Source organism: Tachysurus vachellii, chromosome 21 (genome assembly GCF_030014155.1).
Source record: "Tachysurus vachellii isolate PV-2020 chromosome 21, HZAU_Pvac_v1, whole genome shotgun sequence".
In the NCBI taxonomy this organism is placed as follows: domain Eukaryota; kingdom Metazoa; phylum Chordata; class Actinopteri; order Siluriformes; family Bagridae; genus Tachysurus; species Tachysurus vachellii.
In genome coordinates this window covers 7450104-7472131 of record NC_083480.1, presented here as the reverse complement: position 1 = coordinate 7472131, position 22028 = coordinate 7450104, and the positions used below count along the sequence as shown (strand labels likewise).

Below are 22028 nucleotides of genomic sequence, written 5' to 3'. Positions count from 1 at the left end.
TGAAGAGAAAATAAGCTCTAAAAAATTATGCATACTCCTTTTTTATTTCTTACCCACCACAAATGCAGACTTGGAAGTGTTACACTACTGTGTGGACTTTGTTAGTGCTTCTCCTCAGGAGTGTAAAAGTGACTACACCTCACAATGAGCTAAGAAGACAGATTTATAATGTAGTGGCTTATGTACAATGTAGTGGTCAGCAATTACAGTAATCACTTGATAAGCAAGATAAATCCATGCTACAGAGATGTGAAAACAAATCGAGGCAGCATTATGTGTTCTAAAGTACTCAGTGGCTCTGGATGAAGAGTAAAAATCGAACCCAGCTTCAAATGCTGCAGTAGAGCAGGCAAATGCAAAGTGGCCTGGATCTGGGACTCTAGAATAAAAGATAAAAAAAGAATCCTGATAATTTTTTGGATCGTTACTGGTTGTAATAATACAAAGATGTGTGTACTACTTTTGCTTACACTGCCAGCATTATTTCACAAGAAATATGTGTAATTTCCTGTTCCTCAGTAGCAAGGCTATGTACCTTGGGGCAGTTACTGGATCATGATTTTAAACAGCAACTTACCATGAATGTAAATAAAATGAATAAGACACTTCTTTAATAGTCAGGGGAAACTTCATAGAGTGGTCTAACAGTATGGACCTAAATAAGAAAATGAGCGTCTCCCCTGGAGTTCTTAGTCGAACCTGCCACTTATCAGCCAATCAAAAAAAAAAAAGAGGCTACACAATAGCCAATCAGAAAATAGCACTATTGTATCTGGATAAGATTTAACACAACAACAAATGAAAAAAAAAGCAGATCCTGGAATTGTTCAGCATCATCCTCGTTCACCCACAGAGAAAACCCCTTGAGCTGCGAGCATAATTTTGGGCACAGAGTAAGTCATGATCTCCTGTTTTAATGTTTGAACAAATTCACAACTTGTTTGACACAAACAATGACATTTTGACTGCTGTTAGTGATGTTTCCCAGATAATCAGCATCAGATTTCCATGAGTGTCTGTAGCCAACACTTAACCAACAGTTTTACAGCCTGTTCATTGAAAACACCTGCTCAGAACAAGTAGTCTAGGCCAGTGGTTCTCAAACTGGGGGCCCTGAGATGGTACCAGGGGACCCCTTTTTTATGACAATTTATAAAATAATGAATTTATCATAAAATGATAAATTATCAGAAATTAAATTAGAGTAATTAAATATCAGGAAATTAAGGCTACTAACCAACAGCACTACAGTGTATAATTTAATATGTTTTGTTTAATGCTAAGTATAATTTAATATTAAGTTTTGGAGTGTTTTATGTCATAAATATTCGGGGGGGGGGGAAAGATACCGAAAATGTTTGAGAACCACTGGTCTAGGCCTAATCTAGTGACACACACACATTGTACATTTACCAGACACTCTTATCTTATTCTCCACTCTTATTCGTATTGAATAAATACGTTGTATTTGGTTAAATTGTGTTCAGTGATCAGTGATTCACCCCAATTTGTGTTTGGGTGGGGGGGACTGATGTCACACTTGCCTGAGAGCCCTGACTCCATACCATGTGCCATATTACACCTCAGTTGCCTTTGGTAAATTATTTTGAGATATTTATCCTATAACGGTTATAATTTTACTTGGTTTACATGTTTCAAAGCAGTGATAGTGCTTTGTTTATTATCTTAGACATCTTATCGTAAACAAACAGTTGATTTCTTTACAGTGTGTTACAGTGCTAAATTGAGCAGGCGTCTTTTATTATGTACTCGACCCGGAAGTAGGATCCCGGAAGAGCGACCTTTACGTTGTAAAGAAAATGCAAGGGCGGTTTTGTTTGTTTTTAAGGTTTTTGCAACAAAAAAAAAGGATTAGGAAAAACTGTATATTCATAGTTTTGTCTAGGTGTAACTGTAGGTTTCGGTAACACAGGCGTGCTCTCGTGTGTAAGCAGAAAGGAGCAAAGATCAAAATTAGTTTAGTTTCTTTTCTTTTTTGTGTAATGAAACGATGCCTCTTGGTCTGAAGCCATGTTGTGCGGTCTGCAAGACGAATTCGTCGTCGATGTGGAAAAAGGGAAACCAGGGTGAAATCCTTTGTAACAACTGTACAGCTAAAAGCAACATCACAGGAGTATCAGGACTATTGGTGACCTCCAACACACAGCAGAGCAATGGTGGGGGCAAGCAGGTTTGTACACAACTCAATACAGAACATAAACGGTTATTATTAAGATTAATATCATACAAAAGTTCGAGATTAATATTAGATCTATTTAAATGTGTTTGTATTTATCCCTAATGAGCAAGTCTGAGGTGATTCAGGTGAGGAAAAACTCACTTAAATGGTAAAGGAAGAAAGCTGGAGCCCAGGCTCAAAGGGGAACCTCATCCTCATATGGGTGACACTGGAGGGTGTGATTATAAACATACAGTCTGATAAATGTTGTATTGATGAAGAGGTGGTTGTCCTTAAAGGACCACATGGAATTGGTGTCTCCTCTTTAGTATAGCAGAGTCTAACTGGAGCTGGTAGATCTCTAGATGTCTCAGGATCCAGAGTCACAGAGTCGGCCTCATCTCAGCGGAGGTACATCATCTTCGTGGCACGGAAGACAATCAGAGCTGGTACAATTGTACAAAGTTTTATTTAATGGTGTGTTCACTCCCCCAAAATTTATTTCATTAGTACTCAATCCCAATCTGTGTAACACTAAATTACAGGTAACGGAATTCAGAATGGCTTCAAAAAGATCTGAATGGCTGAGGGTTGAGGGAACAGAAAAAAAATTAGGTTGTGGCTCTCTTATACGTGCTATAGGTCAAAGTGTGAAAATATGGTGTTTCTTCAGACAAACAACAAATTACTAATAATACTGGACTGTGAACAAATACACTAATGGCATATTGTAACAGTAGTAAACAGAAACTATTCTTGACATTATCTTAACTAAAGTGATTTCAACAAGCAAAAACAAAATAAAGAAAGAAAGAAAAAAGAAAGTAAGAAAAAACAACACATGAAGCAGCTTTAGACATCTTAGAGAAATCAATGACATCACGGAATGAATCAAAAACTAACTGTACTGAACCGAAAGGTCGTCTGAGTTTACTTCACTTGCAGGCCGTTTTATTATTTCAATTATCTGTTGCACTGAAATGGACTAAGTGTGAAAACACCCTAATGTTGGTTAGATACATATTTTAATTTAACTGAACACAAAAGATTTATGTGTGTACAATGGTGTCTATACAGTCTAAACAGGAAATCCACAGACGATCAGCACGATTAAGAAGCACGAAGTACAAGGCTCCTGCATCCGAGAAGAAAGTTTCATCAAAAGGGAAAGGAAGACGGCATATTTTTAAACTAAAAAATGTAAGTTCTCATTTAAGGTGAAATATTAGGATATTTTTAAGTTCTTGCCAAGTCCGTCAAATTTACTGAAAGGTTATTCTTTTTACCCCATAGCCTATCAAAGCTCCTGAGTCTGTGTCCACCATAATCACATCAGAGTCAATCTTCTACAAGGTAAATACTTCTTCAATTGTGGTGCAATGCAAAACAGATCTATTTTTCCAGGTCTCTAACTTAATGACACTTTGTCTTCCATCAGGGTGTTTACTATCAGATAGGAGATGTGATAAAGGTAACAGACGAAGAGGATGGTAAACCTTATTTTGCACAGATCCGTGGTTTTGTTCAGGACCAGTACTGTGAGAAAAGTGCTGCATTAACATGGCTGATCCCTACACAGTCTAGTCCAAGAGATCACTTTGATCCTGGCACTTACATAGTTGGTAAGTTTCATATACAGCATTTTAATTCAGAGACACACTGGCAATATATACAAAGGTTAAAAATGTTTTCATTTTATAGGTCCAGAAGAGGATTTGCCCAGAAAAATGGAATACCTTGAATTTGTTTGCCATGCACCATCAGAATATTTCAAGTCAAGGAGCTCCCCATTTCCAACAATACCTAATCGGCCAGAAAAAGGCTACATTTGGACCCATATTGGACATACACCCACAATGGCAGTAAAAGAAACTCTTGGTTGTAATTAAACTGAAATCAGTATTCAAATATTGATTAAGGAAAAATTTGTATGTCAAAGGCAAAAGGTTCTTTCTCCTTAATGTTTGGTTGAACATTTTGATGTTCCTTTCAGTAACTGTTTAATAGTTAGGTTGTTACCAGGTGACGTGAAAACTATGCTCATTTCCACCGACAGATTGTGGAAAGAATGATGCTTTGTATTGTTAAATGTAACAAGGGTAGTTCTGTAGGGGACCTCATGAACCATGACCATTGTAAATATCTAAACGTAAGCATTGTAAATATCTAAATAGTTGGACAGATCTCTCTGTTGGATGTTCAAGAAGAAACATGTCATTATAAATAAAGTATCATGTCATTTGTTAAACAGAAAAAAAATGAATGAAAATAATTCCTATGTTCCATTTATATACATACATCATACATATATATATATATATATATATATATATATATATATATATATATATATATATATATATATATAATTTTTTTTGCAATTAGATCAAATTTACATTTAATTGGTCACATACAGTCATACACAGTACAATTTAATTCATTTTATTTGTATAGTGCTTTTCACAATTCACATTCTCTCAAAGCAGCTTTACAGAAGTATAGAAACAGAAAAAAATATGCGCATTTAAAGAAATATTAATTTCAAATACTATATATCTCTAACATGTATCCTAGTGAGCAAGCTGGAGGTGACTGTGGCAAGGAAAAACTCCCTGAGATGATATGAGGAAGAAAGTTGAATCAAATAGAATAGGTTAAAAAAAAGGCATTTAAAAAAATGTGCTATATATATATAATGTGTGTGTATTACTAAAGATATTTTCTAGGATCTTAGAGAAATCCTAGGACCTTAGATAAACCCTTGATAATGATCCCACATGGGGTCACATTCTCCACCAAAGAATGGATTTGAGTGTTAATATTTTGAAAATCCCATACCATCTGGGAGTTACATTCGATTTTTTACATTCAGATAAGCCACATTTGATTTTTACTACGTGTTCAAAGCACTTTGGACATGGGTGTGATGAGCAATAAAAATTGTTAGGTTACAGCACACAAAGACTTTCTATGTAATTGTGAGTTTCCAATTTTGTGAAAACAGTATAGCATAAAGTACGGTGTGATATTCAGGCATCCACATACTTTTTACCTTACAGCAGGTTATAAAATGTTTTTCTGCCTTAAAATCGAATGCTTTTGGTTGAACGAACGGTTAAATATAGCCAGTTTTTCACTGTGTGTGCTTTATTTGTATGTAATTGTTAATAACTGATTGATCAAACCTCCCTTTATTTTAGCTCCATATCAAATGATATCAGTATTTTTTTACTGGAATGTTTCTTCTTAATTCGTGTGTTTGAATGATCACAAATTCCTAAGTTTACCTCCACAAAACACTGTCACCAGGAGCTCACTAGAGGGTGTAGCAGCACACCCACATCCTTTCTTATTGCTGATGGTGGCGTATACTATCACTTATCCTTTCATATCACATATTAATATATCACATAATAATTATTACTGTCTAAATCCTGAGTTCTTGAATGCATTCTTGAACTGTCCATGATGGTTAGTAAATAAAACCTATTATAAGCAGATAAATTAACATTTAACATTACATATTTTAACATTAACATTTAACATTACAGCTTTCCACCTGTTTTTTAGAATATGGTTGCATTTTTAAACAAATTTTATACACATACAAATATTATCTACATACAAATGCAGACCCCTAACAGAAATCACAGGTAATTAAAATTAGGCTGAAAATCAGATGCACTGATTTTCACCCCATTCCTGATCTCAGTGATGCTCTTGTGGCTGAATGAACACAGATCCTCACAGCCACATTCCAACATCTAGCAGCATCTACCTTTCCAGAAGATTTGAGATTATTATAACACCAAAGAAGAGTTACGGTCAGGTGTCCACACACTTTTAGCCTTGTAGTATAGTTAATAAACAGGCTCCAGTTGCTGCTCAATAACCAATGAGTGCAGAGAGGCGCGTCTAGAAGGTGGGAGGGGGTCAAAAGCCTCAAGTGGAACATTCTCACACAGGAATCTACACAACTTCAGTATATTACTGCACGTTATGGACAATCCTAAATGCAGCCCTGTCACTTTAATCATGGCAAAGAGAAAACTTCAGATTTTCTTAACAGGCTAATTTAAAGGTTAAAACAGGAATATGGGGCATTTACAGTCGAAAAATGGTAAGATGTGTTTTTTGTGTGTGAATAACGTTTAACAGAGATACAGTGTAAGTGAATTATATAGTGTATATTCGGACTATTTTGTTATTTCACCTGTTTTCTGTTCTTTTCAGCGTGTAAACGCAGGGAGAGTCCAGAAGGTGTGTAAACTGTGTAATGTTCAACATCCCGTTCGTTTTTAGAGGTTATTCTGGATATTTTGCGTTGCTGAGCAAGTTTTTTTTTTTTGGACATTTTTTGTATTCCTCTAATTTCAGGAGGCACTTTGACGACAGGCTCTTCACTCCTGCAGGAAGAGTCGGTTCATCTCAGCGGCTCAGACAGGATCCGACACAAGCAGGTAAAAGATAACGCACCTATTCAGCACTGCCCTTATTAACATCATTCACTATTAACATAGTCATTATTACACACGGTGATATCAATCAATAAAGGAGTAAAAATAAGATCTCTCTCTCTCTCTCTCTCTCTCTCTCTCTCTCTCTCCCTCTCTTATTCTCTCTCTCTGTCTCTCTCATTCTCTCTCTCTCTCTCTCTCTCTCTCTCTCTCTCTCTCTCTCTCCCCCTCTCTTATTCTCTCTCTCTCTCTCTCTCTCTCTCTCTCTCTCTCTCTCTCTCTCTCCCTCTCTCTCTCCCTCTCTTATTCTCTCTCTCTCTCTCTCTCTCTCTCTCTCTCTCTCTCTCTCTCTCTCTCTCTCTCTCTCTTTTTCTCTCTCTCTCTCTCTCTCTCTCTCTCCCTCTCTTATTCTCTCTCTCTCTCTCTCTCTCTCTCTCTCTCTCTCTCTCTCTCTCTCTCTCTCTCTCTCTCTCTCTCTCTCTCTCTCTCTCCCTCTCTTATTCTCTCTCTCTTATTCTCTCTCTCTGTCTCTCTCCCTCTTACTCTCTCTCTCTCTCCCTCTCTCTCTCTCTCTCTCTCTCTCTCTCTCTCTCTCTCTCTCTCTCTCTCTCTCTCTCTCTCTCTCTCTCTCTCTCTCTCTCTCTCTCTCTCTCTCTCTCTCTCTCTCTCTCTCTCTCTCGCACGTAGTAGTCCCTAGAAACGAACGAGCACAAAATACAGTAATATGAGTTCTATACGTAATCGTTTCTGCCACAGTGTCCTCGGAAGATGGGTGCCTTAAATAACTAAATAGTAACTAAATAGTATCCTAAATAGTACGTTTAGTAAATCACAATAGTTTGGCATTTAGTTTTTTTTTGTGTGTGTAAATGTGTCCACAGTATATAATTTAATACTATTGCAACATTGATATTCAAATGTTTTAGATGCTTTTCTATTGTATGGTCTGTTGAGTCTTTCACAATAGACAATATTCAAGCATTCTGCACCAGAGTTAATTTTTAATGGATAAAAAATCTCTACTCTATACAGATGGACTAGGCTCTTAAATGGTGTTTGGGAAAGGTGCTTTTTCCTGTCTCTCTTGCCCTCTTATTCTCTCAATTGAGCCTGGAACCTTCATCCCAGTGTGAAATACATATGGCTTGCATCCAGAAGAACAGGGCCCTTGAATTCAGCTCCACCGCACATCTGGTACTGGTTTTGAAAACAGAGAGAGGCTGGCCTGGGAAAATGGGGGGAAGTGGTTGGAGGAGGAAGAAGGAGGTGTAGTTTGTGGGAGGAGTGGCATGACAAAGGGTTGTGGGAGACCACTTATGAAATGGAGATGACTGAACTTGGGTATATGGGTTGAGAGGATTCCTCATGCCCCAGTCTAATAAACATCTGTTGTTGGTTAGCATGTACTGATATACATATAAATTTGTGATATCTGTGCTCAAATTTTACAGAATAGTTAATTATGAAGTATATCGAAGTATAAAGTAAGATCTAAGATTTGAAAAAGGGCTAGTCCAAGATTACAGTAATGCAAAATACCACACTTGCATTCATTTTCTTTCATTTATATTGTAAATCACACAGGACATATCAGTGAACAGTTTATAACAGAATTAATTTTCTGGTTACACTTCATATTTTGACTATATTGCGGACAGTTCTAGAAGGGAAATTATTTTATAATTGCAATATCCAATGTCACCCAGATGATGATGGGTTCCTGTTTGACTCGGGTTCCTCTCAAGGTTACTTCTTAATATCATCTCAGGGAGTTTTCCTTACCAGCATCACATCTGGGTTGCTCATTAGGCATACATTTAAATTTAAAATCAGCTTTATCAGAATCAGAAAATGTACAAAATATTAGTTTAAAGGCCTTTATGTCTTCTGGAGATGAGATTAGCATGGACGATTTGTGCATTCTCTGGATCTAATTATAACATTTCCCTTTTGTGTGAATCATAAAGCCTGGCCACTGCGCTCAAAGCATCCAGTGTTTTCTTGGAGAGTCTGGAAGAAACCCCTCTTTCAGCCTTTTTCTGCTCTCAGACACACTTCAAAGGACAGGAAGGGAGAGCATGTGCCACCGCCACTGAGCCATGACTCTGTCTTGGGGAAAAAAGCATAAAGTTGACCATCAATTGTTTACTCATATGGTTCAACATATAAGCAGCTAACATGAAGAATAATAGTTGTGTAGCTCACAATTTCTGTCAAGCTATTACTGGTCGACCTTTGTGTTTCTCATATTGCTTCCATGCAGTAATGCAAACGCTAACACTGTTTGTTAGAGATTTGATCAAAATGGTTGTGCATTTCCGCTAATGTCCCACCATTTCATCTTTAAGCATTTACCTGTTGTAACCTTGATAAACAAAGTAAGAAAAAAAGAAAAGTAAGAAAAGTTTCTCAGTAAGAAAAAAAATAATCTTAAGAAATTACTTTACAACATATCATTAAGAGCGCATCATTTTTAACATGAAACAGTGTTTGTATAATAAACAAAGAGCTTGTTTCTTCCTTTTAATAAAGAGAAATGCGATATATGGGTTTATGGATTAGTGTCAAAGTCTATATTCTTGACATCCTAGAAATGTTCTGAAGTCTCCCATCAACACTTTTGTAAAGTAATGTGAGTCATGCTGAAGTACTGATACTCACTAAACAGAATAACAAAGGCTCCATTCACTACAAAACCTGTTTGCTTTGACAGACTTGAAGAATGCTGGCATAAAAGACAATGCTGTGGATTCTGTTTACTGTGTAGTCAACTAAAAATATTTAATACTAACCATATTTTGTTTACAATTCAAAACTGATTTTTTTCTCTTCATTTTTTGTGTTAAAATATTCACTAGTAATATATTTTTTTGTGAGAAATGACAGAGGATAAAGACACTTTTGTTTGGTCTACGGTGCAGTTTTGTTTATCTGACTTATTTTTCCACTTGTTTCCCAAACACAGCAAGTAAAACAAGATTCAGGTTTGCAACCATAACAGCTACAAAGCAATCATTTTCAAACTCCATATCAGTGGACACAGTGTTTTAGCATAACATAGATCCTGACAGTATCCTAACCTGCTTTGGCTTGGTGATGATGCAATGACTGTAACCCCCCACCCCATGTAATAAGGCTTTAGTCCAGGTGTTTGGTGACAGGAAATAAACTGAAACAAAGCAAGCCACTGTTCCCAGCACTGTGAGTGGGTTCAGAGAGTGGTGAGTATGGGTGGTGGAAGAGGAATCAGGGTTGGTGGGGGTGGATGGTCTCGCGACACCCAGTGTAGGGCAGGAAAAGGCCCCCCTCCTGCTGGTAACATGAGTACGCATGAAAGGCCCTAGAGCATGCAGAGCGTGGCAATGGCTTGGCTGTGATGATGGGAGAAATCACTGGCAGAAAGGTTAGTCACTGACTGCTCTCATCTGCAAAGGGCTTTGTTCTCCTGCACTGGGCTGCACTTTAGGATTTATGGTCACACATTGTCCTTGCTCTTTGCTACCGGTCACTTCATGTGTCCGCCACACAGGGACAAAGCACGTCCCTGTTTCTTTGAAGTTTAATTTGATGCAGGTCACTCATATGTGTGACAGATGTTTCCATAGGTACTTGTCTATTTTTATGGTGCAGAAATCATATGACAAAACATATGCCATGCACGCTTGGCATTTAAATGTGCACTGTGGGTGGTAATATATGTATAAGTGACATGTATGTATGTGGTGTTATTATGCAGTCTGTCAGGAATGCCACAGCATTTATCATATTTCGTTATTCTTCACAAGTAGCATATGATACATAGATTGTGGTATCAGTGTTAGGATCAGGAGCGATCTGTTTTTCTGTTGTTTCTGATCATACCAAATCAAAACACATAGAAAAACACGTGTTTGTTGGCTTTTATTTTCCCAAAAGCATTTTGCAAAATGTTTGTTGACATGATAATTCTCCCGTTTGCATAATCTTTGTGCTACAATGCTTTTGGAAAACTCAAAACTGTTGGTCAGAAGGCATAGAGTAATTTCTCATGGCAGTTCTAACTGTAGTTCCAGCTTTAATGTTCTAAGATGTTATCTATACAAGTTATACTTTTATGCAAACACTCAAATGGATTTAAAATATGTAACTGCTGATACAGAATATTTTTCATTTACGCAGTTTAGCATTGTTTGTAACAAACAGCCAGTTAAACCAGTCTTTCCAGTTGGACATGTGAAGGACTTTAGGGAAGAGGGCTTTGTGTCTGTTTGTATTTATTTTTTGTAAAATGAAAAATGCTGAGAGAAAAAAAGTTTAGCTGGTGGAGAACTATACAGTTATAAACAGACAGTTACTGTTTCAGTGATATTTCATTGATTTTTTTTTAAATAAATAAAAGAAATAACACATTTCAGGACATGAAGCTATTGAAACATAATATAGGGTGGTAATGGATTGTACCCCACTGTTGGTAATATATATATGACTAGGGGCATCTTTAAAAATCCTTGCAGAAATTACAAATGCATCCAAGCAATTTACAAATTGAATTTGACATTTTATGGACATTTATGTATGATGTGATTAGTAAATGTAAAGTGATTATTTACTAATGTTGAACTAACATTTAATCTATCATTGACACTTACAGTAGAGCATGTTGCACCAGAGGATAGTGCATTAACGCCTTAAAAACAACCAGAATCATTGGAATAGAAATACTTGTAAACACCTGGCAAAAGACACTGGAAATGACAGATTCTTATTACTTAGTACAATTCCAGTATTACAAACAAAGCCATACCTTTCACTGTTCTGATATAAAAAAATAAAGCTGATGTATTTTAGTAAAATCAGTATTTTTTTTTAGTGTACCCTTGAACAGGTGACATTACACATGCCAGATTTGTTTTCTTACACTGATTTGGTCAACAGCTGAACAACCAGCAGTCAGCGGTAAAATACTCTCTTATTTTGTTTTATAGCAGCAACCAGATCTACTTCTAAAAATACAGTGAAGTAGTGAATTAAGAACGTAAACTTTGCTGGCTTAATATATAATCTTGATGGTGTAAAGTGTCAAATCCACCAAAATCACACAAACCAACAAAAATACCCATTTTTAATAAACATTGTGTAAGTTATCTGTTGTGACCGCTTTCCTGCCTTTTATTTAGTGCACATAAAGGCAGCAACAAATATATCTGCAGCTTCATCACAGGATCACTCGGGACAGCCTTTTTGTTTTGTAGTTTGTAAGTAAGATCTTTAGACCACCCTGTGTTGTATAAGTCTGGTTTGAGGCCAAAGAGTCAGCTTTTATATCTGAGGTGACCTGCACTGATGGGACTTGTCTTCTGCACCGTTTAGGGCCACATAAAGCAAATTACGACAGAGAGATTAGTTTAGATGGCAAGCTGTTTTGCACTGTAGGCTGTTTTACTTCCTCCTGCTAACATCAACAGTGCAAAGCGTCTGGAAACAATTGTGCTCGAGACCACAGGAGTGCAAAGAATGAAGTTAACTTTTTTCTCTCCTTTATAGAGGATACATTAGGGGGTTGGTTGTAAACGAAGACAAACAAAGTGGAACAAGATTTTGTGTGTGTGTGTGTGTGTGCTTTACATGTTCAAAGCAAAGATTAGGAAAAAAAATCACTTTTATTGTTTATAACTTTTTTTTTTTTTTTTTTAGAATGAGTTTTATATATATTTTGTAGTCAAGAAGTGCAAAAAGTCATGGATGAAATGTGAGTGTGTCTAGGAGGATTGTATTTCAGACAAATTTACGTTTGCACAGCTTTTCAAAAAAAAGAAAAAAAGGACACAAACTTGGAACACATATGAAAGCGCTGGCTGAAGTTTTGAGCCTCTGACCATGGATATACTACACAGCTTTACAGATGTGCTGAATTCTCCAACTCTCTCATCTGCTCACGTCCCTGCCAGATAGACAGACAGAACGTCCAAACATGGTTATTTTCTCACTGTTTCTCCCACTCCTTCTGTCTTTTCTGCACAGGATGTATGTGGTGAAGAGCTAAAGGATGATCACTTCTTGGATCATGACTGCCCTCTGGAGGGTAAGTTTAATAATCCAATGAGTTCAGTGTAACACTGTTAAATATTGTTGAATATCACTAGTGGTGGCGTTCCAGCTGTGCCGTTTGAAACATTTGGACTTACAGTAAATGTTATTCATTTGGATTTGTTTTTATTTGCAGTAATCCTTCCACCAGAGAGAGCAACCGAATGCCAAAGTTACAAACCGGAAAAGGGAGATCCCTTGAGGAGGAATGCAAAAAATGATGTGAGTGAACACCCTGAAAAGACAGCCTGAAAAATAATTGAGATTATGGTGGTGTTTCATTTCTTTTGCTACAGGACATGGAGTGTAATGAAAATCACCAAGAGTGGGTGTTTACTTTGTATGACTTTGACAACAGTGGCAGAGTAACCAAAGAGGTAATGCAATGGCATTCTGTCATAAATTTGGAAAACTAACATTTCCTAACTAACATTTCTAACATTCTGTATAGATTTGGAAAAAAAATAAACAGCACAATGTCTCAAAGTTTGTGTGTGTGCTGTCTTATGCTGTAGGATATGTCCAGCCTGATGCATACTATCTATGAAGTAGTGGAAGCATCAGTCAAACAGTCTGCACTCTGCAACAGCAAAACTCTGCGTGTCAAATTGACTGTAACACCCTTAATACCCAGTTTCAACAGAAAAGGTGGGTCTTTCCTCAAGATGATTGAGAACAGATTTTTTTTTTTTTATGTGATTGAACACAGTATTGATCAGGTGGAACGTTAATCCACTTTTAGAACGAGATATCGGGCTTCCACAGAGCAAGCAGGAGCAGCTGGAGGAAAACCACCCCATTTACATCAGGTCAGCTTGTTATTTAAAGTGTGAGTTCCAGCTTGAAGTATACAGAATAAAACAATGCGAACTGAAACTTTTTCAGAATGAGAAATTGTTAGGGTACACAACAGGTAGCAATGCCTCCTACAACCCTGTCAAAAGCAAGTAACTTGATTTGAAGGCATTCCACAGAATTTACATGTTCATTTACAGCATTTGGCAGACACCTTTATCCAGAGCGATGTAGTGAAGTGAAGTCAGGTTGTACGTGATCTCATTTAAACAGTTGATGGTTAAGGGCCCAATACTGGCAGATTGGCAGTGCTGGTTTTTGGAACTTCCCTCCAGTAATCAAACATCTTAACCTCTGAGGTACTGCTGCCCTGCCGTGCTTTAGAGTTGCCCTGCTGTAACTCTTGATTTTCTGGTTTCCATGCATCTTCTTGATTGATAGCTCACTAAGTTGTTCATAGATATGAATGTGGAGGCATGTTGTCCTGCAGTCCAAAGGCACTCTACCCAGGGTGTCTTCCTGCCTTGTGCCCAGTGTTCCCAGGATTCCAGATCCATTGCCATCCTCAGTCATATTACTGTTACTGAAGAGGGAAGTGACGTAGATGGAACAGCCTAATACATAACATTGTGTTACAGTGTATTGGATGTTTTTTTAGATAAACCTTTTAACTCCACAGAGGACAGAGCACAGATCCTGCTGTTAGTCCTGAGAAAAAACTTTACCGCATCGATGAGAACACAGAACGCAGAAACCACTATTTAGACCTGGCTGGGATTGAAAACTACACCTCCAGATTTGATGCAGGTATTACTGCTGCACACTGTGAGCTCAATATTATCCATGTTAATAGGGTTCGATGAAAAATGATATTAATTTCTAATACTTTAGCTTTAAACATCTCAATCAGCCACGTGAGTACGCATCAGAATTATGATAAATCAGACTAAAAGGTTTATTAATGTTACACACAAACACAAGTTAAAAAAATTACACTTTGACTGTAAAGGATTCTTATGTCAGTGGAATGATGAAATCAAGGCAGCCGTCTTCAACATTTTGTTTAAGTCCCAGGAGAAAAGCGTCCGTGCACTAGATTCTCTTTGCTAACGTCCAGCTATGATCACAAGAACCCAATATCCAATAGTAGCAGCAAACCTAAGAATATTTATGGAGCTTTTTCTATATTTATGCTATTTTACTCACTTTGGAAAAAAATATAAAATTATAATGATGTTATATTTCCCACATCATCTTTAAATAATTTATTTGTTTTTCTTATTAGAAAGGGCTCCTAGCTAAAATTCTCTATTTGTTATAAGAAGCTATAAGAAGCTATAAGCTATAAGAAGCTTTATTGGTAATACTTATCTGATTTCAGATCACACACTACACTCACCCTATGAGGAGCAGTTTCAGGGGAGCCTCACACATGGCACACGCTCTGCCCAATATCGATGGCCTCAGCTTGATCGTGGCAGTCTGGGGAAGTCTGGTGGTCAGCGCCTCCCATTTCTCAGGTCTCTGAGGAGCCGCAAATCAAACAGGCTACATGGGCATCACCCAGTCAGCTGGTGCTGTCCTCCTGCTCCCCAGCAGCAGCCTTTGCACTACAGTCACAATAAACGTGTTCATGCCAGGCCTTGTGATGTCACATCAGCTTTTGTGCCTCATCCAGGGTTAGACTTGGAGATTCAGCCTGGAACAGGTGTTTCACCTGGTGGGTTCATGCCCATGGCTCAGAGGCATGAGCACCATCACCTCCATGAGCATCACCATCACCACCACCATCACCACCATTACTATTCCTCCTGACTGCAGCCTCTGCCTCAGAAATAGAGGCACAGAAATTAGAGCATTTCAGATGGTGACCCTGAAAATTGCACACAATTTTTTATTAATTTCTTTCCAGGATCACATTTGGAAAGGGACCGGGTTTCTTTGAAAGAAAAACTCAAATGCTTCATTTGAGTTTTGGTTTCTTTGAAAGAAAAACTCAAATGCTTCATTTGTCTAAAAAACTATGCAACAAAGGTGCTAGTTGTAGTAATGCATCATTTGCTTTTCGTAATTATCTACTACTAATAATAAATGTTTTAATAGCTTTTTGTATAAATTCAATACAATTATTTACAGTGGATTCTGATAAACATAAATCTTACATTGCTTGTACATAAAACTGTGTAGAACTCTGTATTTGCACAGAATGTAATACATTTTACGTTTAATACCAAGCCCAGAAGACTGATAGCAAATTCTATTTTCTATTTCCTAACCACTATTTTCATACAACCTATATTTCTAATGTATGTTGAAATTGTTGTATATTTGCGCATTAAAGATATATTACAATAACAAGACCATCTAGGCCAGTGTGTGAATTTCTATGTACTCATATACACATGTATATGTGTTTATACTGTATGTGAGTGTACTAACACATAATCTGTAGAGTTTATTTCTATACACAGTGTCAGCTAGGCCCCCAACCCGCCCCCCCCCCCCCCCCCCCCAAAAAAAAAAAAAAAATCTGGATTATATTAATAATTTTAAATTGCAGTTTATTTGTATTAAGTACTTCCCTGAATAAGCTGTTTCACATTGAGATTTATATCAGATATATAGTATCTGATATATACTATATTAGATAGATACAGATATATAGTTAGTATATAGTATAGATAGATAGATAGATAGATAGATAGATAGATAGATAGATAGATAGATAGATAGATAGATAGATAGATAGTCAACAAGACACAATAATTTCTGAATGAACCAGTTCAAAAGTTTACATGTCCTCGATTCTTAATACTGTATGTTGTTACCTGGATGATCATCAACAAATGTTTTCATGTTTCTAAGTTCCTGGTTTGTCCTCAGCTGCCCAGTCTTTCAAAAAACTCCTTTATCTCAGATATATCAAACTCCACATCTGGCCCATGATACAATTATATCCGATAATATTATATAAAATATTATCTAATATTATATATTTGGCAGTTTTCAAACATCAAAAGGATAAAATAATTCAGCTTGTTCCTTTTTGAATTCTGAAATATTGATATTGAAAAAAAAAAACCATTTATTTATTGTTTAATTTTATTTATTTTTACAATAAAAAAATATTGTAGCCTGGCTGTTCGAATTTACATTTTTTGCACAAATCATAGTCAATTTTGAATTGTTGAGTAAATGTTAATGTTAATGTTTTGGCCTGCAATTTAGAATATTTTGTAAATTTCGTCCCCTTTTGTGATTGAGGTTGACACCCCTGCTGTAAGCGATTCTGTGGGTCAGCCGCCAGAGGGCAGTGTTTGTGTTTGTAGTGTGTTAGAAACACCGCAGAAGAGAAGTAAATGTCAGCTTGAAACCACGTGAGCTCCAGCAGAAGGATCAGTACATTGCATATATTTTTCGTAGTACGATTTGTTTAACTAGCCAAAGTTTATATTCTTATATTCTTATACCAGGCGGGTGTTCATTGAGTGAGTTAGTCATGAATCTTTGTGGAAGATGTGTGATGTATCTGCAGTCTAGGATGTTGTGTATAAAACCACAACATGTAATTCACGTCGTTAAACTCCCTAAAAACACGACTTGCATCCAGACAGCGCTGTTGCTTCATCCTCATAGCCGCTTACAGAGATGGAAGGACAAATGGACTGATTCATATGGGATTCGGTTCTTCAGTGATCAGCGAACCGACACACCCCCATGTCACACAGACAGTAGGATTACAGAGCAACACAATCCTCAGCACGGTTTAGTGCCTGTAATAAACTCTGAGTTACATCAGTGCTCCAGTGCACCAGGACCAGTTCCTGCAGAACACACCTCCATCGGTATGTAGACTGTTTATATTCTTCTACTATATCTTTCTTGTGCTTTATTTTCTTACAGTCAGTAGTCAAGTCAATAAGCTTTTATTGTCATTTCAACCCTATATATGTGACACAGTACACAGTGAAATGAGACAACGTTTCTCCAGGATCAGGGTGCTACATAAAACAAAGACAGAGCTATAAGGACTTAAGTAAGTTAGTCCAAGATACATAAAGTGCATCTGTGCAACCTGGTGCAAAGAGTGCAGGATAAGACAAATAAGACAAGACAGTGCAGGACAAAAGACAGTGCAAACAAACAAAACAACACACAAAGGACAATTCACATAAGACAAGACACATAAGACAAGACACATAAGACAAGACACATAAGACATTACACATAAGACATTACACATAAGACAAGACTCATAAGACAAGACTCATAAGACAAGACACAAAAGACAAGACGTTACACATAAGACGTTACACATAAGACGTACACAAAAGACGTTACACAAAAGACAAGACACAAAAGACAAGACACAAAAACATATAAATACACAATAATACGTATGTGGAAATACTGGAATGAACACATTAGTATTATAGCAGTATTGTGCAAATCAGCAGTCGACTGAAATGTGGGTCAGCATGTGTAAAGAGCAAAAACAGTGTGCAATGCAACATGTAAACAGTGTGATATGATGGTGCTTATTATAGAAGACATGGATGTAAATTGGTAGAGTGTGTATTTGGTGTGGGTCATTGCAGTCCATACAGTTGATTGTGTGTGTGTGTGTGTGTGTGTGTGTGTGTGTATATTGTGCTCTGTACAGTCCAGTTTTTTTGTGCATGTCACTTTTATAAACTGTGCAAATGTCCACTACAGTTTTTATTACAAATGGTATTACTAACAACAACTTCAACTAGGATCTTTGAAATTTCAGTTTCCTACTACATCCCAGTTTTCTCTAATGACATTGAGCACTCTGCTACTGTCGTTTACAAAGGAATTAACTATATTATGAATGAAATAACATTCAGTAAATGCTTCATCATGGTCATGGTCACTGTAAACTGTAGCCTGTCCCAAGAAAACTCGAGTGGAATCTGGCTTATACTCTGATAGTATAATTGCACACACATATTTACACAAACATTGTGCAAAGGTACAGTAGGTAAAACATCTACTGACATGTTTCTGGGATGTGGGAAGAAACCAAAAAACTCGGAGGAACCCCACATGGATGGGAGAACGTAACCTAAGCTCAGGATCAGACCCAAACCCAGGACCCAGCTGCGAAGCAGAAATACTACATGCATGAACAGCGCTGTTCTAAATAAAAACTATTAATGTTATTAATATGTATTATTATGTCCAAATATTTCAACAATACCCACCCTACAAAGCACAACATAACAAACTATTATGTATTTGACCTTCTAATGTGTCTTGATTTTTTTCTGCTGCACAGATCTGGATGCACTGTCCTGTCCATCTGCATTTGAAGAAATTAGTGATGAGGATGCCATACAGATCATTGTGCCCCCCAACCTTCCAGACACCACATTCACTCTCAGGGATTACGTAGACAAATCAGAGACCCTAACAAATCTGGTTCACTTGGGTATGTTTCTTCTGCTGCTCATGCTTAATTTTTATGAGTGATGTGAGCCCATATGTAACAACAACTACTTTTATAGGGGTTAATCTGTCAAAATTAGAGGAACGGCCTAATGTTGGCTCTATGCTGGTGAGGCTGAACTTCCAAGATGATGTGGTACCACGTCTCCTTTTCTTGAAAGATCTGGGAGTTCAGGATGTTCACTTGGGTCCGATGCTCACTAAAAACCCCTTTCTACTCACTGAGAACATGGAAAATCTGCAAAACAGGTCAGAGCTCATTTCCTGGTCTCTAATACCTTTATTATATTGCCCACAATTTATTTATATAATTTATGATTCATATAATTTCTGTTATTGCTATGACACTTTTGTAAGCATAGGATTATAATAATGCACATACATGGCTGATTACCAACACAACAAAGTAAATTTTAGTTTGCCTTTTTTTCACTGAAAAATCTGCTACTGAAATTAACGTAAGAATGTGAGAGATGCAACACAATGGTGCATGCTGTAGGAAATTAATCACTGATGATATGGCCCAATGGAAAGCTGTGTTTTATGTATAACAGCTGTTATTTATTCTCCTTTAACCAGCATATAGCCAGCATCAGTTTTCAATGATTTTCAATTCATCAGTGACACAAAAACCCTACTTTTACACAAGACCACCCTAAAAAGAGCACTTGTGTTTGCCAGTGCCTTCTGTTTTAAAACATTATGAAGTAATAATGTAATAACAGTGACCGGTCATATGCTATTAATGTGTTAGATATGTTTTATTTTACTCATAAACTGAACGTTTTACTTAGTAGTAATGTTTCTTGTTATATGATGTGATTAACTCATGCTATTATTTATATAAGATACTGCTGGTTGACACCTATTCATTACAGCTGAATGAATTGTGAATTAACAAACTGGAACTGACTTTGTATGACTTTACTTTTTATGTAAAAGGGTTTCATATTTGAAGTCAAAAAAATTCAGTTCGGAGTCTGTTGCTGAGATGGTGAGCAAAGCTCCATATTTACTGAACTTCAGTGTGAAGAGGTTGGACAACCGTCTGGGATTTTTCCAGAAGCAACTGGGCCTCAGTGCTCATAAGGTAAGTATTTGTTTATATTTCCAGACCTGACAGAAATAGGAATTATAAGTAAAAGCTGCATTCAGGGATGGGAATGCTACCTCTCCCCTATCCGTGAGTGTGTATACACAAAACCTGATCGAAAAAATATAAAACGCTATTAAATATATTGGTGCATTTAATAGTTTCTTTTACCCTTTCAGACTCGAGATGTTGTAACTCGTCTGCCTAGGTTGCTATGTGGAAGTTTAGAGCCTGTAAAGGAAAATCTAAAGGTACAGTGAATTGCCTACTAAAAATATATTTATTAGCAATTTGTTTAACCATTTTGGCAGTTTTCTGTGAACACATTTTTATTCAGACGTTTTCTGTTCTGTTTTTATTTTTTAATCAGGTTTGTGAACTGGAGTTTGGGTTTCGCAGAAATGAAATCCAGCACATTGTCACTGTGGTTCCAAAAGTGTTAACAGCTAATAAACGGAAACTGACACAAATATTTGACTTTGTCCACAACATTATGGGTGTTCCTCACTCTCTCATTACAAAGTTTCCACAGGTATATAACCCTTGTAACGATCTCTTTATTAAGTGAAAATTACAGCATAATAGAGAACATGTTAAAGATATGGAGAGAAAATTTACTAACTAAATTTTATGGCCCAAAGATTTGTGCATTGTTTTGAGAATTATTTATCAAGCCTCATGTCTGAAAAATAAATTCTAAAAGTGCTTTTTGTAATTAGTGGAAAAATTCATACCATCTCATACCTTTTTCTGGTTTTCATCAGGTTTTGAATGCAAAATTCCTTCGTGTAAGAGAACGACACTTCTTTCTTGAGTACTTGGGCCGTGCCCATTATGAACCCACTCATCCTAACTACATCTCTCTGGAGCGCCTGGTGGCTCTTCCTGATGAAGCCTTCTGTTCTGAAGTGGCTTTAGCCTCTTTGGATGATTTTGAACGATTCCAGAAAACTCTGTAGTAGCAAAAGTAACGTTGTATTTACAAGGCCCTATGTTTTCAGGGTTTTTGTTGCATGAGAGTTGAAACATGTCCAATTGTGTTGTTAATGTGCCACTGAAACACATATTTCAGTGATTATGTTCATAGAAATTTGCACATAAATCGCCTAAAGGCATTTGAAGTAAGGTAATAAATAGAATTTTTGGACTCTTGTAGATTTATTTACTCTTCATGTACTTATATTTTTGCTAGATTTTTTTTTATTTAGATAGATATATTGATTGATTTGGCAGATCTATCAATGTGCAAAATTGAGCTTTATCAATGAGCTTCAAATATATGTACAGTTTGTAAATTACACATTTTTAATGAATTCCTTCAGGATGGGTCCTTACCATATTATTAATAGTCACAAATAGCCACTGTCTTTGCAGTTTGAGAAAATATTGTATTGAATGTACAAAGTCAGCTCATTCAGGTGTTTCAGAAAATTTGTTTTGTTTCGTTTGCTTCCAATGCACCGCATTAGAATTCACGATATATGCAGAAATCATCTTTATGGAACTTCGTAAAAGAAATTCAGTACATCCAATTCGGTATATGCTTTTTTAATTAAATAAAATAATAATAATAAAAATAAATATAGCTGCAAGCAGCGATACCAGGGTCAAGCCGATCAGATGCGCTCAGAACATGTCGCTGATGAACCATACCAAGTTTCGTAGCGATATGGCATTGCATTCGTAAAATACTGAACTTAACGTGAAAATTCAAAATGGCCGACACACAAAATGGCCGTCCGAAAACCGTTTGGTATTGTTTGACTCAGCATGCCTCAAGGAGTCTAACAACACCTTCATGATTTTAGACTCAAGTTTGCAGTAGTTATAAGCGAAAATAGCTGTTTTTAAAATCTCGTGGCCACTAGGTGGCGCTGTCATGAAACATTGCATGCACCCTCAGGTCATGACTATAATGACATCAGGGTTCCCATGTGTCCTGGAAAACCTGGAAATCCTGGAAAAT

The 22028-nt window shown here is 36.8% G+C and overlaps 3 protein-coding genes across 4 annotated transcripts; all 3 read left to right on the top strand.

The window, feature by feature from the left end:
• The first annotated feature begins 1808 nt into the window (after window positions 1-1808).
• gatad1 (GATA zinc finger domain containing 1) lies at window positions 1809-4407 on the top strand. 2 transcript variants are annotated; one of them, XM_060857262.1, is made up of 6 exons: window positions 2050-2191; window positions 2509-2628; window positions 3257-3379; window positions 3473-3532; window positions 3618-3801; window positions 3881-4407. In XM_060857262.1, the coding sequence occupies exons 2-6, from the start codon at window positions 2545-2547 to the stop codon at window positions 4066-4068; spliced, it is 639 nt and encodes a 212-aa protein (XP_060713245.1). In that variant the 5' UTR covers window positions 2050-2191; window positions 2509-2544; the 3' UTR covers window positions 4069-4407. The 2 variants fall into 2 exon arrangements, with proteins under 2 accessions (XP_060713244.1, XP_060713245.1); XM_060857261.1 differs by lacking the exon at window positions 2509-2628 and having other exon boundaries at window positions 1809-2191.
• A 1681-nt stretch (window positions 4408-6088) lies between these two features.
• On the top strand, window positions 6089-15817 carry LOC132837597 (protein naked cuticle homolog 2-like). The gene is made up of 10 exons (XM_060857350.1): window positions 6089-6299; window positions 6413-6439; window positions 6557-6639; window positions 12637-12697; window positions 12839-12924; window positions 12999-13079; window positions 13218-13350; window positions 13445-13511; window positions 14177-14304; window positions 14879-15817. The coding sequence occupies exons 1-10, from the start codon at window positions 6275-6277 to the stop codon at window positions 15310-15312; spliced, it is 1125 nt and encodes a 374-aa protein (XP_060713333.1). The 5' UTR covers window positions 6089-6274; the 3' UTR covers window positions 15313-15817.
• A 1040-nt stretch (window positions 15818-16857) lies between these two features.
• On the top strand, window positions 16858-21209 carry mterf3 (mitochondrial transcription termination factor 3). Its single transcript, XM_060897342.1, has 7 exons — window positions 16858-17342; window positions 18800-18952; window positions 19029-19218; window positions 19912-20059; window positions 20242-20313; window positions 20433-20594; window positions 20827-21209. Exons 1-7 carry the CDS (start codon window positions 16997-16999, stop codon window positions 21019-21021), a joined length of 1266 nt encoding a protein of 421 aa, XP_060753325.1. The 5' UTR covers window positions 16858-16996; the 3' UTR covers window positions 21022-21209.
• The last annotated feature ends 819 nt before the right edge of the window (window positions 21210-22028 follow it).

What these genes read in the sequence shown, in the direction of transcription:
- gatad1 (XM_060857261.1), top strand. Translation starts at nt 2,012, where the DNA reads ATGCCTCTTGGTCTGAAGCCATGTTGTGCGGTCTGCAAGACGAATTCG. An exon ending in ATATTTTTAAACTAAAAAAT is followed by an intron (nt 3,380 to 3,472) that starts GTAAGTTCTCAT and finishes TTTACCCCATAG; the next exon opens with CCTATCAAAGCTCCTGAGTC. An exon ending in TCCTGGCACTTACATAGTTG is followed by an intron (nt 3,802 to 3,880) that starts GTAAGTTTCATA and finishes TTCATTTTATAG; the next exon opens with GTCCAGAAGAGGATTTGCCC.
- LOC132837597 (XM_060857350.1), top strand. Translation starts at nt 6,275, where the DNA reads ATGGGGCATTTACAGTCGAAAAATG. An exon ending in GCATTTACAGTCGAAAAATG is followed by an intron (nt 6,300 to 6,412) that starts GTAAGATGTGTT and finishes TGTTCTTTTCAG; the next exon opens with CGTGTAAACGCAGGGAGAGT. An exon ending in ACCCAGTTTCAACAGAAAAG is followed by an intron (nt 13,351 to 13,444) that starts GTGGGTCTTTCC and finishes ATCCACTTTTAG; the next exon opens with AACGAGATATCGGGCTTCCA.
- mterf3 (XM_060897342.1), top strand. Translation starts at nt 16,997, where the DNA reads ATGAATCTTTGTGGAAGATGTGTGATGTATCTGCAGTCTAGGATGTTG. An exon ending in TGCAGAACACACCTCCATCG is followed by an intron (nt 17,343 to 18,799) that starts GTATGTAGACTG and finishes TCTGCTGCACAG; the next exon opens with ATCTGGATGCACTGTCCTGT. An exon ending in CTGTAAAGGAAAATCTAAAG is followed by an intron (nt 20,314 to 20,432) that starts GTACAGTGAATT and finishes TTTTTTAATCAG; the next exon opens with GTTTGTGAACTGGAGTTTGG.